The sequence below is a fragment of the Oncorhynchus mykiss genome, chromosome 6 (genome assembly GCF_057628025.1).
Source record: "Oncorhynchus mykiss isolate SJ-2025 chromosome 6, ASM5762802v1, whole genome shotgun sequence".
NCBI lineage: Eukaryota > Metazoa > Chordata > Actinopteri > Salmoniformes > Salmonidae > Oncorhynchus > Oncorhynchus mykiss.
The window spans coordinates 5,685,001-5,703,781 of NC_143027.1; the positions used below are offsets into that span (position 1 = coordinate 5,685,001).

Sequence of the window (18,781 nt, forward strand, 5' to 3'; positions counted from 1 at the left end):
AGTAGTAGTAGTAGTAGTATCAGTAGTAGTAGTAGTAGTAGTAGTAGTAGTAATAGTAGTGGTATCAGTAGTAGTATCAGTAATAGTAGTAGTATTGGTTGTTGTCATAGCAGTGGTAGTATCAGTAGTGTATTATTTACCTGTATGTCTATTTGGACATTGAAGGCCTCTGTCTGACTGGACCCATCACTTATGTAGAAGGAGAAGGTGTCCTGACAGTGGTGGTCCGTGTTCTGGACGTTCTGAACGTAGAAGATGTGGTCCGTGGTCAGGTCGTCCACGGAGAAGGGAACCTCTGGACTGATGATGAGGGTATTTGAACCGCCCATCAAGCCCACTGGGAGACAGAGGACGAGACCAGAATGAGAAGTGACATCTCACACACTACAACTGAGATACACTACATGATCAAAAGTATGTGGACACCTGATCGTTGAACATCTCATTCTAAAATCATCGGATTAATATGGATTTGGTCCCCCCTTTGCTGCTATAACAGCCTACAATCTTCTGGGAAGGATTTTTCCACCAGATGTTGGAACATTGCTGCTATAACAGCCTCCAATCTTCTGGGAAGGATTTTTCCACCAGATGTTGGAACATTGCTGCGGGGACTTGCTTCAATTCAGCCATAAGAGTGTACAGTATATGTAGACTATATATGCAGTCTATTGCTGTAGTCTATTGCTGTACTGTATATATATAGTGTATTACTGTATATGTAGTGTATTATTGTATATGTAGTGTATTACTGTATATATAGTGTATTACTGTATATGTAGTGTATTACTGTATATGTAGTGTATTACTGTATATGTAGTGTATTACTGTATATGTAGTGTATTACTGTATATGTAGTGTATTACTGTATATGTAGTGTATTACTGTATATATAGTGTATTATTGTATATGTAGTGTATTACTGTATATGTAGTGTATTACTGTATATGTAGTGTATTATTGTATATGTAGTGTATTACTGTATATGTAGTGTATTATTGTATATGTAGTGTATTACTGTATATGTAGTGTATTACTGTATATGTAGTGTATTACTGTATATGTAGTGTGTGTATATAGTGTATTATTGTTTATGTAGTGTATTACTGTATATGTAGTGTATTACTGTATATGTAGTGTATTACTGTATATGTAGTGTATTACTGTATATGTAGTGTATATATAAAGTGAATTACTGTATATGTAGTGTGTGTATATAGTGTATTACTGTATATGTAGTGTATTACTGTATATGTAGTGTGTGTATATAGTGTATTACTGTGTATGTAGTGTATTACTGTATATGTAGTGTATTACTGTGTATGTAGTGTATTACTGTATATGTAGTGTATTACTGTATATGTAGTGTATTACTGTGTATGTAGTGTATTACTGTATATGTAGTGTATTACTGTATATGTAGTGTATATATAGTGTATTACTATATATATTATTATGTATTATGTTCTGTTATAATCTCCACCCAGCACAGCCAGAAGAGGACTGGCCACCCCACATAGCCTGGTTCCTCTCTAGGTTTCTTCCTAGGTTCTGGCCTTTCTAGGGAGTTTTTCCTAGCCACCGTGCTTCTACACCTGCATTGCTTGCTGTTTGGGGGTTTTAGGCTGGGTTTCTGTACAGCACTTTGAGATATCAGTTGATGTAAGAACGGCTTTATAAATACATTTGATTGTTTGATTGGAACCAGGGACTGTAGTGACCCCCCCCCCCCCACCCCACACCCCACACACACACACCTCTTCCTATTGTGTTCTCAATGAAGCCATATTTGGGCGTGCTGATCATCCAAACCAGCAGATCCTTGTTGGGTGTGTCCAGATCTGATACATCGATGTGATTGGTTGACAGCTGGACTCGTCCTCCTCCCTGGACCTAGAAATACACAACATAGACACTTGCATAACATTTCACATTGGGTGAGATCGCTTCGAGGGATAGCATGAAGTCGCCCCTAAATAGCTACTGGTCCGAACTCAGTTTAGTCCTTTCCAATCTAATGTTTACAGCTAGGATTTTATAAGGTAACGCTGATCCTAGTCAGACAGACAGACAGACAGACAGACAGACAGGCAGACAGGCAGACAGACAGACAGGCAGACAGACAGACAGACAGGCAGACAAGCAGGTAGACAGGCAGACAGACAGGCAGGCAGGCAGACAGGCAGGTAGACAGGCAGACAAGCACACAGGCACGCACAAGCACAAACACACACAGCGTTAGACACTGGTTGACTGAGCGTTGCATCAGATGTATTGCCTAGTGCTGCCGACCATCGATCTCTGCTCCATAGCAACTGTCTCTAAGCAAGCTGAACCCTGGGAGATGTCTGTACCTTGACGCCACTGCGGACAGCGACCACTGGAGGCTGTGTCCCCTTAGAGGTGATGGTGATGGTGCACATCTGGTTGTCAAGGCGATTGTTTTCACCGTCGTAAACAATGAAATGGAAGATGTCTGTCACTGGTTGGTTTCCTGTCTCAAAGGAAGTGATGTACCTAACAGGAAGGAAGTTTCCGCAAAGTTAATCCGAAAACATAGCCTTCACGGAAAACAAACCAAAAACAATAACAATTTGTTTTTAAAAAACGTCTAAGCTGATGCATAGTATCATCTTCTGGGTTATTAGTCCATTAGCAGTGCATTATCAGAGCATTATTGGTACTTCAGCAGTGCATTATCAGAGCATTATTGGTACTTCAGCAGTGCATTATCGGTGCATTATTGGTACTTCAGCAGTGCATTATCGGTGCATTATTGGTACTTCAGCAGTGCATTATCGGTGCATTATTGGTACTTCAGCAGTGCATTATCGGTGCATTATTGGTACTTCAGCAGTGCATTATCGGTGCATTATTGGTACTTCAGCAGTGCATTATCGGTGCATTATTGGTGCTTCAGCAGTGCATTATCAGAGCATTATTGGTACTTCAGCAGTGCATTATCGGTGCATTATTGGTACTTCAGCAGTGCATTATCAGAGCATTATTGGTACTTCAGCAGTGCATTAGCGGTGCATTTTTGGTACTTCAGCAGTTCATTACCAGTGCATTATCAGTGCATTACCAGTACTTCAGCAGTGCATTAGCAGTGCATTATCAGTGCATTATCGGTGCATTATCGGTGCATTATTGGTACTTCAGCAGTGCATTAGCAGTGTATTATCGGTGCATTATCAGTGTTTTAGCAGTGCATTATCGGTGCATTAACAATACATTGTTAGTGCCTCGGCAGTACATCAGCAATGCATTATCAGTGCCTTATCTGTGCATTAACAGTGTATGATTAGTGCATTATTGTTGCTTTATCAGTATGCTATCGGGTGCATTAGCGGTGCATTATCAGTGTATTGTCATTAGTGCATTGACAGTGTATTAGTAGTTAATTATTGTTGCATTATCAGTGTATTAATGGTGCATTGACAGGGCATTATCGGTGCATTATTATTGCAGTAGCCGTGCATTATCAGTGCATTATCAGTGCATTGCTATTGCATTATCGGTGCATTATTGTTATCAGTTGAAAAATTGCAAAGTAGAAAGTGTCATGTACTGTCATGTTGTGTCTTGTCTCTGTCCTTTCCCTTCACCCTGTCTCCCTCTGCTGGTCGTTGTTAGGTTACCTTTTCTCCCCCGCTTTCCCCCAGCTGTTCCTTGTCTCCTCTAACTACCCATTCACCCCGTTTCCCACCTGTTCCCTTTTTCCCTCTGATTAGGTCCCTATATCTCTCTCTGTTTCTGTTCCTGTCCTTGTCGGATTCTTGTTTGTTGTGTTTCATGCCTGAGCCAGACTATCGTCATGTTTGCTGTAACCTTGTCCTGTCCTGTCGGAATCTGCCGGTCTATCTGAGCCTACCTATGTTTGGTTATTAAAGAAGCTCTGTTTAAGTTAGTTCGCTTTTGGGTCCTCATTCACTCTCCATAACAGAAGAATCCGACCAAGAATGGACCCAGCGACTTCGGATCCTCTCCACTCAGCCGTCGGGATCCAGGGAGCGATGCTAGGCAGACACGAGCAGGAAGTGTCTGCTGCTCGACATGCCGTTGAGACCCTGGCCACCCAAGTCTCCAACCTCACAGAACAGGTTCACCATCTCCGCCTCGATCCACCGGCCACTTCCAGGGCTTTCGAATCTCCGGAGCCCAGAATCAATAACCCGCCGTGTTACTCTGGGGAGCCCACTGAATGCCGCTCGTTCCTCACCCAGTGTGATATTGTGTTTTCTCTCCAGCCCAACACTTACTCCAGGAGCACTGCTCGTGTCGCCTACGTCATATCTCTCCTTATTGGACGGGCTCGTGAGTGGGGCACGGCAATCTGGGAGGCAAGGGCTGAGTGTACTAACCAGTATCAGGACTTTAAGGAGGAGATGATACGGGTTTTTGATCGATCTGTTTTTGGGGAGGAGGCTTCCAGGGCCCTGTCTTCCCTATGTCAAGGCAATCGATCCATAACAGACTACTCTATTGAGTTTCGCACTCTTGCTGTCTCCAGTGGCTGGAACGAGCCGGCCTTGCTCGCTCGTCTTCTGGAGGGTTTCCGCGCAGAGGTAAAGGATGAGATTCTCTCCCGGGAGGTTCCTTCCAGCGTGGATTCCTTGATTGAACTCGCTATTCGCATTGAGCGACGGGTTGATCTTCGTCACCGAGCTCGTGGAAAGGAGCTCGCGCTCTCCTTCGCCTCCCTCTCCGCATCACTACCATCTTCCTCTGCCGGCTCGGGTGCTGAGCCCATGCAGCTGGGAGGTATCCGCATCTCGACTAAGGAGAGGGAACGGAGAATCACCAACCGCCTCTGTCTCTATTGCGGTTCCGCTGGTCATTTTGTCACTTCATGTCCAGTAAAAGGCCAGAGCTCGTCAGTAAGCGGAGGGCTACTGGTGAGCGCTACTACTCCTGTCTCTCCTTCAAGATCCTGCACTACCTTGTCGGTCCATCTACGCTGGACCGGTTCGTCAGCTTCCTGCAGTGCCTTAATAGACTCTGGGGCGGAGGGCTGTTTTATGGACGAGACCTGGGCTCGGGAACATGACATTCCTCTCAGACAGTTAAAGGAGCCCACGGCCTTGTTCGCCCTGGATGGTAGTCCTCTCCCCAGGATTCAGCGTGAGACGCTACCTTTAACCCTCACTGTTTCTGGTAATCATAGTGAAACCATTTCTTTTTTAATTTTTCGTTCACCTTTTACACCTGTTGTTTTGGGCCATCCCTGGCTAGTTTGTCATAATCCTTCCATTAATTGGTCTAGTAATTCTATCCTCTCCTGGAACGTCTCTTGTCATGTGAAATGTTTAATGTCTGCTATCCCTCCTGTTTCCTCTGTCTCTTCTTCACAGGAGGAGCCTGGTGATTTGACAGGGGTGCCGGAGGAATATCACGATCTGCGCACGGTGTTCAGTCGGTCCAGGGCCACCTCTCTTCCTCCACACCGGTCGTATGATTGTAGTATTGATCTCCTTCCGGGAACCACCCCCCCCCCCGGGGTAGACTATACTCTCTGTCGGCTCCCGAACGTAAGGCTCTCGAAGATTATTTGTCTGTAGCTCTTGACGCCGGTACCATAGTCCCCTCCTCCTCTCCCGCCGGAGCGGGGTTTTTTTTTGTCAAGAAGAAGGACGGGTCTCTGCGCCCCTGCATAGATTATCGAGGGCTGAATGACATAACAGTGAAGAATCGTTATCCGCTTCCTCTTATGTCTTCAGCCTTCGAGATCCTGCAGGGAGCCAGGTTTTTCACTAAGTTGGACCTTCGTAACGCTTACCATCTCGTGCGCATCAGGGAGGGGGACGAGTGGAAGACGGCGTTTAACACTCCGTTAGGGCACTTTGAATACCGGGTTCTTCCTTTCGGCCTCGCTAACGCTCCAGCTGTCTTTCAGGCATTAGTCAATGATGTCCTGAGAGACATGCTGAACATCTTTGTTTTCGTTTACCTTGACGATATCCTGATTTTTTCACCGTCACTCCAGATTCATGTTCAGCACGTTCGACGTGTCCTCCAGCGCCTTTTAGAGAATTGTCTTTTTGTGAAGGCTGAGAAGTGCACTTTTCATGCCTCCTCCGTCACATTTCTCGGTTCTGTTATTTCCGCTGAAGGCATTAAGATGGATCCCGCTAAGGTCCAAGCTGTCATTGATTGGCCCGTCCCTAAGTCACGCGTCGAGCTGCAGCGCTTTCTCGGCTTCGCGAACTTCTATCGTCGTTTCATCCGTAATTTCGGTCAGGTGGCAGCTCCTCTCACAGCCCTTACTTCTGTCAAGACGTGCTTTAAGTGGTCCGTTTCCGCCCAGGGAGCTTTTGATCTCCTCAAGAATCGTTTTACATCCGCTCCTATCCTTGTTACACCTGACGTCTCTAGACAGTTCGTTGTCGAGGTTGACGCGTCAGAGGTGGGCGTGGGAGCCATCCTTTCTCAGCGCTCCCTCTCTGACGACAAGGTCCACCCATGCGCGTATTTTTCTCATCGCCTGTCGCCGTCGGAACGTAACTATGATGTGGGTAACCGCGAACTGCTCGCCATCCGGTTAGCCCTAGGCGAATGGCGACAGTGGTTGGAGGGGGCGACCGTTCCTTTTGTCGTTTGGACTGACCATAGGAACCTTGAGTACATCCGTTCTGCCAAACGACTTAATGCGCGTCAGGCGCGTTGGGCGCTGTTTTTCGCTCGTTTCGAGTTTGTGATTTCTTATCGTCCGGGCTCTAAGAACACCAAGCCTGATGCTTTGTCTCGTCTCTTCAGTTCTTCAGTAGCCTCCACTGACCCCGAGGGGATTCTCCCTGAGGGGCGTGTTGTCGGGTTGACTGTCTGGGGAATTGAGAGGCAGGTAAAACAAGCGCTCACTCACACTCCGTCGCCGCGCGCTTGTCCTAGGAACCTTCTTTTCGTTCCCGTTCCTACTCGTCTGGCCGTTCTTCAGTGGGCTCACTCTGCCAAGTTAGCCGGCCACCCTGGCGTTCGGGGTACGCTTGCTTCCATTCGCCAGCGTTTTTGGTGGCCCACCCGGGAGCATGACACGCGTCGTTTCGTGGCTGCTTGTTCGGTCTGCGCGCAGACTAAGTCCGGTAACTCTCCTCCTGCCGGCCGTCTCAGGCCGCTTCCTATTCCCTCTCGACCGTGGTCTCACATCGCCTTAGATTTTGTCACCGGACTGCCTTCGTCAGCGGGGAAGACTGTTATTCTTACGGTTGTCGATAGGTTCTCTAAGGCGGCTCATTTCATTCCCCTTGCTAAGCTTCCTTCTGCTAAAGAGACGGCACAAATCATCATCGAGAATGTTTTCAGAATTCATGGCCTTCCGTCAGACGTCGTTTCGGACAGAGGTCCGCAATTCACGTCTCAATTTTGGAGGGAGTTTTGCCGTTTGATTGGGGCTTCCGTCAGTCTCTCTTCCGGCTTTCACCCCCAGTCTAACGGTCAAGCAGAACGGGCCAATCAGACTATTGGTCGCATCTTACACAGTCTTTCTTTTCGTAACCCTGCGTCTTGGTCAGAACAGCTCCCCTGGGCAGAATACGCCCACAACTCGCTTCCTTCGTCTGCGACCGGGCTATCTCCTTTTCAGAGTAGCCTCGGGTACCAGCCTCCGCTGTTCTCATCTCAGTTCGCCGAGTCCAGCGTCCCCTCCGCTCAGGCTTTTGTCCAACGTTGCGAGCGCACCTGGAAGAGGGTCAGGTCTGCACTTTGCCGTTATAGGACGCAGACTGTGAGGGCTGCTAATAAGCGTAGAACTAAGAGTCCTAGATATTGTCGCGGTCAGAGAGTTTGGCTCTCCACTCAGAACCTTCCCCTTAAGACGGCTTCTCGCAAGTTGACCCCGCGGTTCATTGGTCCGTTCCGTATTTCTCGGGTCATTAATCCTGTCGCAGTTCGACTTCTTCTTCCGCTATACCTTCGTCGCGTCCACCCGGTCTTCCATGTCTCCTGCATCAAGCCCGTCCTTCGCGCCCCCGCTCGTCTTCCCCCCCCCCCCCCATCCTTGTCGAGGGCGCACCCATCTACAGGGTCCGTAGAATTTTGGACATGCGTCCTCGGGGCCGTGGTCACCAGTACCTCGTAGATTGGGAGGGGTACGGTCCTGAGGAGAGGAGTTGGGTTCCCTCTCGGGACGTGCTGGACCGTGCGCTGATCGAGGATTTCCTCCGTTGCCGCCAGGTTTCCTCCTCGAGTGCGCCAGGAGGCGCTCGGTGAGTGGGGGGGTACTGTCATGTACTGTCATGTTGTGTCTTGTCTCTGTCCTTTCCCTTCACCCTGTCTCCCTCTGCTGGTCGTTGTTAGGTTACCTTTTCTCCCCCGCTTTCCCCCAGCTGTTCCTTGTCTCCTCTAACTACCCATTCACCCCGTTTCCCACCTGTTCCCTTTTTCCCTCTGATTAGGTCCCTATATCTCTCTCTGTTTCTGTTCCTGTCCTTGTCGGATTCTTGTTTGTTGTGTTTCATGCCTGAGCCAGACTATCGTCATGTTTGCTGTAACCTTGTCCTGTCCTGTCGGAATCTGCCGGTCTATCTGAGCCTACCTATGTTTGGTTATTAAAGAAGCTCTGTTTAAGTTAGTTCGCTTTTGGGTCCTCATTCACTCTCCATAACAGAAAGAGGTCATGTAATGTAAAATGATTATAAAACATTATAATGGGTTCATACATTATAAAGCTCTTTTAACAGGTAATAATGCCTTAAACCTGTTGGATTTAAAGGCTCAGCGCAATCAAAAACATGACTTTGCCTGTGTTTTATATATATTTCCACACTATGAGGTTGGACAAATACTGTGAAATTGGGAATATTTTGATAATATAAGATTATTGAAGCTGTTTTGAAAAAACTGCCTGAAATTTCAGCCTGTTTTGATGGGATGGAGTTTTTGGCCAGCATGGTGACATCACCATGCGGTAAATTAGTTAATAGACCAATAAGAAAGAGAGTTCCAAACCTCTCTGCCAATAACAGGTCATTTAGACCGTCCTAGACAAATTCTAGCTTGAGAAAACATATTTTTTTTAAGAAGCAAATGTTGTTTCTTTTTGACCATTTTAAAAGGTAGACTCAACTGTAAATGACGTCGCCACGAGCAGCACCGGAGATATTGAGAGGAGCGAGATGCTGGACTTCGCTCTCACACAGTATCTGCTCATGTGCATGGGTTCACTTCACGCTGTTGCAGTGTGGCAGCCACGGGATCAAAACAGCGGAGAAGTTGAGCGTCACGCTGCTCAACACTCTTAGTTGTAACCAGTATGCTGTTAACTTTCTGCATCTACGTCATATCGCTGAGTCTACCTTCAAGAAGCCCTACTTTAGGAAACCACTGTGAGGAGTACGGCCATGACACTAGATTTGGATGTGAGCTGAGTCTACCTTCAAGAAGCCCTACTTTAGGAAACCACTGTGAGGAGTACGGCCACGACACTAGATTTGGATGTGAGCTGAGTCTACCTTCAAGAAGCCCTACTTTAGGAAACCACTGTGAGGAGTACGGCCACGACACTAGATTTGGATGTGACCTTTAATTGACAACAACCACAGTAAGGTACTTCATTGTTACCCAGAAAGGATTTGATAAAGAGATAAAAACGGTCGCATTGGCACTTTAACTAAAGTGTTACCAAATAATCTTATCACATGTTATAGTCTGAATTATGTCTACATCATGACCAAGTCTAGGTCCAAGAGTTTTCTAAACATTTTCTACCCCAAAGCAATAAGACTCCTGAACATCTAGTCAAATGGCTCCCCAGACTACTAGCATTGCCCCCCTCTCCACACCACTGCCACTCTAGGTTGTCTAGGTTGTCATCTATGCATAGTCACCTTATCATGTAGATTTTTTATCTATTGTACCTTTATTGAACCAGGCAAGGCAGTTAAGAACAAATTCTTATTTTCAATGACGACCTAGGAACAGTGGGTTAACTGCCTTGTTCAGGGGCAGAACGACAGAGTTGTACCTTGTCAGCTCAGGGGGATTGAAACTTGCAACCTTTCGGTTACTAGTCCAACGCTCTAACCACTAGGCTACGCCTGCCACCCCATGTACATACTAACCGCACATTGACTCTGTACCGGCACCCCCTGTATATAGCCTCCACATTAACTCTGTACCGGCACCCCCTGTATATAGCCTCCACATTAACTCTGTACCGGCACCCCCTGTATATAGCCTCCACATTAACTCTGTACCGGCACCCCCTGTATATAGCCTCCACATTAACTCTGTACCGGCACCCCCTGTATATAGTCTCCACATTGACTCTGTACCGTAATACCCTGTATATAGCCTCCACATTAACTCTGTACCGGCACCCCCTGTATATAGCCTCCACATTAACTCTGTACCGGCACCCCCCTGTATATAGCCTCCACATTAACTCTGTACCGGCACCCCCCTGTATATAGCCTCCACATTGACTCTGTACCGGCACCCCCCTGTATATAGCCTCCACATTAACTCTGTACCGGCACCCCCCTGTATATAGCCTCCACATTAACTCTGTACCGGCACCCCCCTGTATATAGCCTCCACATTGACTCTGTACCGTAATACCCTGTATATAGCCTCCACATTAACTCTGTACCGGCACCCCCTGTATATAGCCTCCACATTGACTCTGTACCGTAATACCCTGTATATAGCCTCCACATTGACTCTGTACCGTAATACCCTGTATATAGCCTCCACATTGACTCTGTACCGTAATACCCTGTATATAGCCTCCACATTGACTCTGTACCGTAATACCCTGTATATAGCCTCCACATTGACTCTGTACCGTAATACCCTGTATATAGCCTCCACATTGACTCTGTACCGTAATACCCTGTATATAGCCTCCACATTGACTCTGTACCGTAATACCCTGTATATAGCCTCCACATTGACTCTGTACCGTAATACCCTGTATATAGCCTCCACATTAACTCTGTACCGTAATACCCTGTATATAGCCTCCACATTGACTCTGTACCGTAATACCCTGTATATAGCCTCCACATTGACTCTGTACCGTAATACCCTGTATATAGCCTCCACATTGACTCTGTACCGTAATACCCTGTATATAGCCTCCACACTGACTCTGTACCGTAATACCCTGTATATAGCCTCCACATTGACTCTGTACCGTAATACCCTGTATATAGCCTCCACACTGACTCTGTACCGTAATACCCTGTATATAGCCTCCACATTGACTCTGTACCGTAATACCCTGTATATAGCCTCCACACTGACTCTGTACCGTAATACCCTGTATATAGCCTCCACATTGACTCTGTACCGTAATACCCTGTATATAGCCTCCACATTGACTCTGTACCGTAATACCCTGTATATAGCCTCCACATTGACTCTGTACCGTAATACCCTGTATATAGCCTCCACATTGACTCTGTACCGTAATACCCTGTATATAGCCTCCACATTGACTCTGTATCGGTTCCCCCTGTATATAGCCTCCACATTGACTCTGTACCGTAATACCCTGTATAGAGCCTCCACATTGACTCTGTACCGTAATACCCTGTATAGAGCCTCCACATTGACTCTGTATCGGTTCCCCCTGTATATAGCCTCCACATTGACTCTGTACCGTAATACCCTGTATAGAGCCTCCACATTGACTCTGTACCGTAATACCCTGTATATAGCCTCCACACCCCCCTGTATACATTGTTATTTTTTACTACTTCTCTTTAATTACTTGTTACTTTAATGATCTTATTCTCATCTGTATTTTTTTAAACTGCACTGTCGGTTAAGGGGTTCGTGAGTAAACATTTCACTGTAAGGTGAAATTGTATTGAACCTGTCGTGTTCGGCGGATGAGACTAATACCATTTGATTTGATGACCAATGGGGGAATAGATTAGTGATTCTAATATAACATTTTACACAAGACCTCTATAATCTCCTGAAAGGTACTAAATTACATCTAAATATCCTCTGAATTTTCCCGTCGCGAAAACACCACTATTAAACCTAATACTGTATAAGCCCTTCATGAACTAGCGAAAGTTACCTGAATATAATATAATATTTTTCTAATCCTAATACAGTAAAACAGAGCAACATTAAAGCTGCATGTTGTACTGCACAGAGCGGCAGTCTGCCAAGCTGAACTAAAACAGGTGATTTAGCCCCAGAGATGTTTGTCCGATATTAAAACCGCCATCGTGCTAATTGCAGTAAAGCTAATCAGAAGCAAATGTTTTTGAGATAATGGTTTTCATTTTGACGCCTCTCAGAAGACTGTTGTGTCTGTGTGTGTGTGTGTGTGTGTGTGTGTGTGTGTGTGTGTGTGTGTGTCTCGCAGGTGGATTGTATTGAATGTTCGCTAATTAGACTCGCTAATTAAACCGTTTCCCAAATATCGTCCCTCAAACACAATAAATATTTTTCTCTCTATAGTTTTCTACTGTTTCTAATTTTGTAGCCAGGATTTTATAGAGCCCTGAGAGGGAGAATATAGATGTTGTTTTTTATTTTTATAGCGGTTACACTCTAAGGAGTGATGGGACGGTAGAAGCCATTACTTTCACCGAAGACTCTCGGCTAGATCGTTACTGCAGAACCTAAATGAGAATTCTTCTCAATTAAATAACCTGGGTCGATTAAATCTAAATGAGATAGAAATAAATATCTAGCCCGGGCAGAGAACAAATGGTCTCAAACAGAGGATCCTGGTAGGAATGGATACCAAAAAAACGTGAGATTAGCAGGCTTTGTCATAACGGTCCAAAGTGGATCTCCTTCATCTGAAGAAAGAGTACATCAGAATTTACATTTTAACCCGTCCAGACTCTTACAGATCAGTGCAGATGAGGGGAAAGCAAGCAGGAAGCGGAAGCTACTTTAGATTAGTTAGAGAGTAACTAACCTCTCTCTGTCTCTCTCTCTCTCTGTCTCTCTCTCTCTCTCTCTCGCTCTCTCTGTCTGTGTGTTTCTCTACCTGATTCTGTGTTTGTTGATGTCTTCCACAGTGAAAGAGGAGTACTCTGTCATGTCCTGGTGGTCTGAGTCTGACCCTGTCCTGGTCAGGATGCCGTACATAGGAACTGACACCAGCTGAATTCGTATCTTCTCATCTGGAGAGGTGTCGCTCTGCAAAAAAATATGTGCATTTACAGTGAACACTGAGGATGTACCCTTATCAGACTATTGTGGCTGTTTGGTAATAATGTAGGCCTACCAACAAAACCAATGAAGAAAATCACTGTACTAACCATATAACCCAGGTGAGTGTGTACTAACCATATAGCCCAGGTGAGTGTGTACTAACCATATAACCCAGGTGAGTGTGTACTAACCATATAACCCAGGTGAGTGTCCTAACCATATAGCCCAGGTTAGTGTACTAACCATATAGCCCAGGCGAGTGTACTGACCATATAACACAGGTGAGTGTCCTAACCATATAACCCAGGTGAGTGTCCTAACCATATAGCCCAGGTGAGTGTGTACTAACCATATAACCCAGGTGAGTGTCCTAACCATATAACCCAGGTGTGTGTACTAACCATATAGCCCAGGTGAGTGTACTAACCATATAACCCAGGCGAGTGTACTAACCATATAGCCCAGGTGAGTGTACTAACCATATAGCCCAGGTGAGTGTACTAACCACATAACCCAGGTGAGTGTACTAACCATATAGCCCAGGTGAGTGTGTACTAACATATAACCCAGGTGAGTGTACTAACCTTATAACCATATAACCCAGGTGAGTGTGTACTAACCATATAGCCCAGGTGAGTGTACTAACCATATAGCCCAGGTGAGTGTACTAACCATATAACCCAGGTGAGTGTACTAACCATATAGCCCAGGTGAGTGTACTAACCATATAACCCAGGTGAGTGTACTAACCATATAACCCAGGTGAGTGGACTAACCATATAGCCCAGGTGAGTGTACTAACCATATAGCCCAGGTGAGTGTCCTAACCATATAACCCAGGTGAGTGTACTAACCATATAGCCCAGGTGGGTGTACTAACCATATAACCCAGGTGAGTGTACTAACCATATAACCCAGGTGAGTGTACTAACCATATAGCCCAGGTGAGTGTACTAACCATATAGCCCAGGTGAGTGTACTGACCATATAACACAGGTGAGTGTCCTAACCATATAACCCAGGTGAGTGTCCTAACCATATAGCCCAGGTGAGTGTGTACTAACCATATAACCCAGGTGAGTGTCCTATCCATATAACCCAGGTGTGTGTACTAACCATATAGCCCAGGTGAGTGTACTAACCATATAACCCAGGCGAGTGTACTAACCATATAGCCCAGGTGAGTGTACTAACCATATAACCCAGGTGAGTGTACTAACCATATAACCCAGGTGAGTGTACCAACCATATAACCCAGGTGAGTGTCCTAACCATATAACCCAAGTGAGTGTCCTAACCATATAACCCAGGTGAGTGTACTAACCATCTAGCCAAGGTGAGTGTCCTAACCATATAACCCAGGTGAGTGTACTAACCATATAGCCCAGGTGAGTGTACTAACCATATAGCCCAGGTGAGTGTACTAACCATATAACCCAGGTGAGTGTACTAACCATATAACCCAGGTGAGTGTACCAACCATATAACCCAGGTGAGTGTACCAACCATATAACCCAGGTGAGTGTACTAACCATATAACCCAGGTGAGTGTACTAACCATATAGCCCAGGTGAGTGTATGAACCATATAACCCAGGTGAGTGTACTAACCATATAACCCAGGTGAGTGTACTGACCATATAGCCCAGGTGTGTGCGTCTGATGACACTACTACTGTTCTCAGGAACCTCCATGGACAGCAGGGCCTCTGGGTCTCTCCTGGGCCCGTCGCCCCCGACGCCCAACACAACCACCTGCACCACCGCCGTCGTCATGGAGAAGCCGTCTGTAACAGCGAAGGTGATGGCGTCCTCGTCAGTGGAGAGTCCGGAATGTTCATAATGCAGAACGTTGTGGGTCACATCACTGAAGGAAAACATGTCACCTGGAGGGGATAATTAACAAGTTTAATCATTGTGTTAAATATAAACATACCTGGAACAAAACAAAGAGTAGAGTTTCCTTGGTTGATGAATACCTTGGTTGGTGAATACCTTGGTTGATGAATACCTTGGTTGGTGAATACCTTGGTTGATGAATACCTTGGTTGGTGAATACCTTGGTTGATGAATACCTTGGTTGGTGAATACCTTGGTTGATGAATACCTTGGTTGATGAATACCTTGGTTGGTGAATACCTTGGTTGATGAATACCTTGGTTGATGAATACCTTGGTTGATGAATACCTTGGTTGACGAATACCTTGGTTGGTGAATACCTTGGTTGGTGAATACCTTGGTTGGTGAATACCTTGGTTGATGAATACCTTGGTTGGTGAATACCTTGGTTGATGAATACCTTGGTTGATGAATACCTTGGTTGGTGAATACCTTGGTTGATGAATACCTTGGTTGGTGAATACCTTGGTTGATGAATACCTTGGTTGGTGAATACCTTGGTTGATGAATACCTTGGTTGGTGAATACCTTGGTTGATGAATACCTTGGTTGATGAATACCTTGGTTGATGAATATCTTGGTTGATGAATACCTTGGTTGACGAATACCTTCGTTGGTGAATACCTTGGTTGATGAATACCTTGGTTGATGAATACCTTGTTTGGTGAATACCTTGTTTGATGAATCCCTTGGTTGATGAATCCCTTGGTTGATGAATCCCTTGGTTGATGAATCCCTTTTTTGATGAATACCTTGGTTGATGAATACCTTGGTTGATGAATACCTTGGTTGGTGAATACCTTGGTTGATGAATCCCTTGGTTGATGAATCCCTTGGTTGATGAATCCCTTGGTTGATGAATACCTTGGTTGATGAATACCTTGGTTGATGAGTACCTTGGTTGATGAATACCTTGGTTGATGAATACCTTGGTTGGTGAATACCTTGGTTGATGAATACCTTGGTTGATGAAAACCTTGGTTGATGAATACCTTGGTTGGTGAATACCTTGGTTGGTGAATACCTTGGTTGGTGAATACCTTGGTTGATGAATCCCTTGGTTGATGAATACCTTGGTTGATGAGTACCTTGGTTGGTGAATACCTTGGTTGGCGAATACCTTGTTTGGCGAATACCTTGGTTGATGAATCCCTTGGTTGGCGAATACCTTGGTTGATGAATCCCTTGGTTGGTGAATACCTTGGTTGATGAATCCCTTGGTTGATGAATACCTTGGTTGATGAATACCTTGGTTGATGAATCCCTTGGTTGATGAATCCCTTGGTTGATGAATCCCTTGGTTGATGAATACCTTGGTTGGTGAATACCTTGGTTGGTGAATACCTTGTTTGATGAATACCTTGGTTGATGAAAACCTTGGTTGGTGAATACCTTGGTTGATGAATACCATGGTCGATGAATACCTTTTGTTGATGAATACCTTGGTTGATGAATACCTTGGTTGATGAATACCTTGGTTGGTGAAAACCTTCGTTCTATTTTTCTGGTTTCAGTCCTCTAAATAAAACATGCAGTGTGTGTCTGGGGATGTGAGAGAATTCAGAAAAAATCATAAAGAAAATTGGCAACTTCAATTTTCATGGCTACTACTGTATTCTCTACAGATGTAATTCCCTTTATACTGCAATGTAATCTTAATTCCCCTTTAAACCTCTTATTTCGACCCCCTCCTTTTTCGAACATTCTGTTAAAAATCGCGCAACTTTTCAGCGTCCTGCTACTCATGCCAGGAATATAGTATATGCATATGATTAGTATGTGTGGATAGAAAACACTCTGAAGTTTCTAAAACTGGTTAAATCACGGCTGTGACTATAACAGATCGTGTGTTTCATTGAAAAACGCAAGAAAAACTGCTCTCTGAAAGCAAAAAATAATTTCCATAAGTCACTTTCATGGGTTGTTAAAAGGGGACAAAATTTAATAATGACCTGCATGCTATTCATACAAATTGTCGTCATTTTCAATTTAATTTTTTGTTGGAAAATCCAACTATCTGGATTCCGTTTCTTCCGGTCTCCACCAGGATGCTTTGAATGTGGACATTGGCAGCCATTGATTTGCAGACGAGGAGCTATTGAATATACATCGCCCTGTAATCATTTTGATAGATTATAAACGTTTACTAATACCTAAAGTTGGATTACAAAAGGATTTCGAAGTGTTTTGTGAAAGTTTATCGTCGACTTTTTTAATTTTAAAAAATGACGCAGCGTTTAAAAACGATGTTTTTTTCTGAATGACACAGCTTCCATAGAAAGCTATTTTGGGTATATATGGACCGATTTAAATGAAAAAAAGACCCAATAGTGATGTTCATGGGGCATATAGGAGTGCCAAGAAAGAAGCTCGTCAAAGGTAATGAATGTTTTATATTTTATTTCTGCGTTTTGTGCAGCGCCGGATAAGCAAAGTCTTTGTTTACGTCGCATTCAGGCATTTTGAGGTGTTGCATGCTATCAGATAATAGCTTCTCATGCTTTCGCCGAAAAGCATTTTAAAAATCTGACTTGTTGGCTAGGTTCACAACGAGTGTAGCTTTAATTCAATACCCTGCTTGTGAATTTTGATCAAGGTTTGAGTTTTAACGAGTACATTTAGCATTTAGCGTAGCGCATTTGCATTTCCAGGTGCCTAGTTGAGACATATGCGTCTCAAGTAGAATCAAGAATTAACTAATAGAAGGAAAACCAAATATATGACCTTGGACCAGTTGTTAGGGGAAACATCTAGCTAATTTTCTACTCACCATTCATCATCTCAGTCCTTGAGTCCAACTCCATCTTGACCAGTGTTTCACGGATCGGTCCTTCCACCACCTCAAACCTCAAGTCATCAGACGCTGTGTCTGCATCCGTTACTGCCAGCTGCTGCCCACCTACACCAAGTATTGTGAGCGAGAATTTGAGCATGAAAGCCATGTTGTATACCAATGATTGACCATATCTTTTACATACCAGTGATTCACCATACTGTTACATACCAATTATTCACCATATCTTTGTATACCGATGAGGGATAGGGTCAGGGTTGAGGGTTGGGGGTTGGGGGTTTGGGGTTAGGATTAGGGTAAGATTTAGGGTTGAGGGTTGGGGGTTTGGGATTAGGATTAGGGTAAGATTTAGGGTTGAGGGTTGGGGGTTTGGGGTTAGGATTAGGATTAGGGTAAGATTTAGGGTTAGGGTTGGGGGTTTGGGATTAGGATTAGGGTAAGATTTAGGGTTAGGGTTGGGGGTTTGGGATTAGGATTAGGATTAGGGTAAGATTTAGGGTTAGGGTTGGGGATTTGGGATTAGGATTAGGGTAAGATTTAGGGTTAGGGTTGGGGGTTTGGGGTTAGGATTAGGATTAGGGTAAGATTTAGGGTTAGGGTTGGGGGATTGGGATTAGGATTAGGATTAGGGTAAAATTTAGGGTTAGGGTTGGGGGTTTGGGGTTAAGGTTAGGATTAGGGTAAGATTTAGGGTTAGGGTTGGAGGTTTGGGGGTAGGATTACGATTAGGGTAAGATTTAGGGTTAGGGTTGGGGTTTGGGGTTAGGATTAGGGTTAGGATTAGGGTAAGATTTAGGGTTAGGGTTGGGGGTTAGGATTAGGATTAGGGTAAGATTTAGGGTTGAGGGTTGGGGGTTTGGGGTTAGGATTAGGATTAGGGTAAGATTTAGGGTTAGGGTTGGGGGTTGGGGTTAGGATTAGGGTTAGGATTAGGGTAAGATTTAGGGTTAGGGTTGGGGGTTTGG

At 44.9% G+C, this 18,781-nt stretch overlaps 1 protein-coding gene across 1 annotated transcript in view; it reads right to left on the bottom strand.

The window, feature by feature from the left end:
- LOC110525177 (extracellular matrix organizing protein FRAS1) overlaps positions 1-18,781 on the bottom strand; it is a 202,919-nt gene that overhangs the window by 61,880 nt on the left and 122,258 nt on the right. Inside the window, exons 36-41 of the mRNA XM_090239234.1 lie at positions 17,793-17,921; positions 14,762-15,009; positions 12,959-13,110; positions 2,355-2,517; positions 1,758-1,893; positions 141-337 (exon numbers count right to left, since the gene is read on the bottom strand). Of these exons, the coding sequence (XP_090095360.1) occupies positions 141-337; positions 1,758-1,893; positions 2,355-2,517; positions 12,959-13,110; positions 14,762-15,009; positions 17,793-17,921 (1,025 nt within the window). The remainder of the gene's footprint in view (positions 1-140; positions 338-1,757; positions 1,894-2,354; positions 2,518-12,958; positions 13,111-14,761; positions 15,010-17,792; positions 17,922-18,781) is intronic.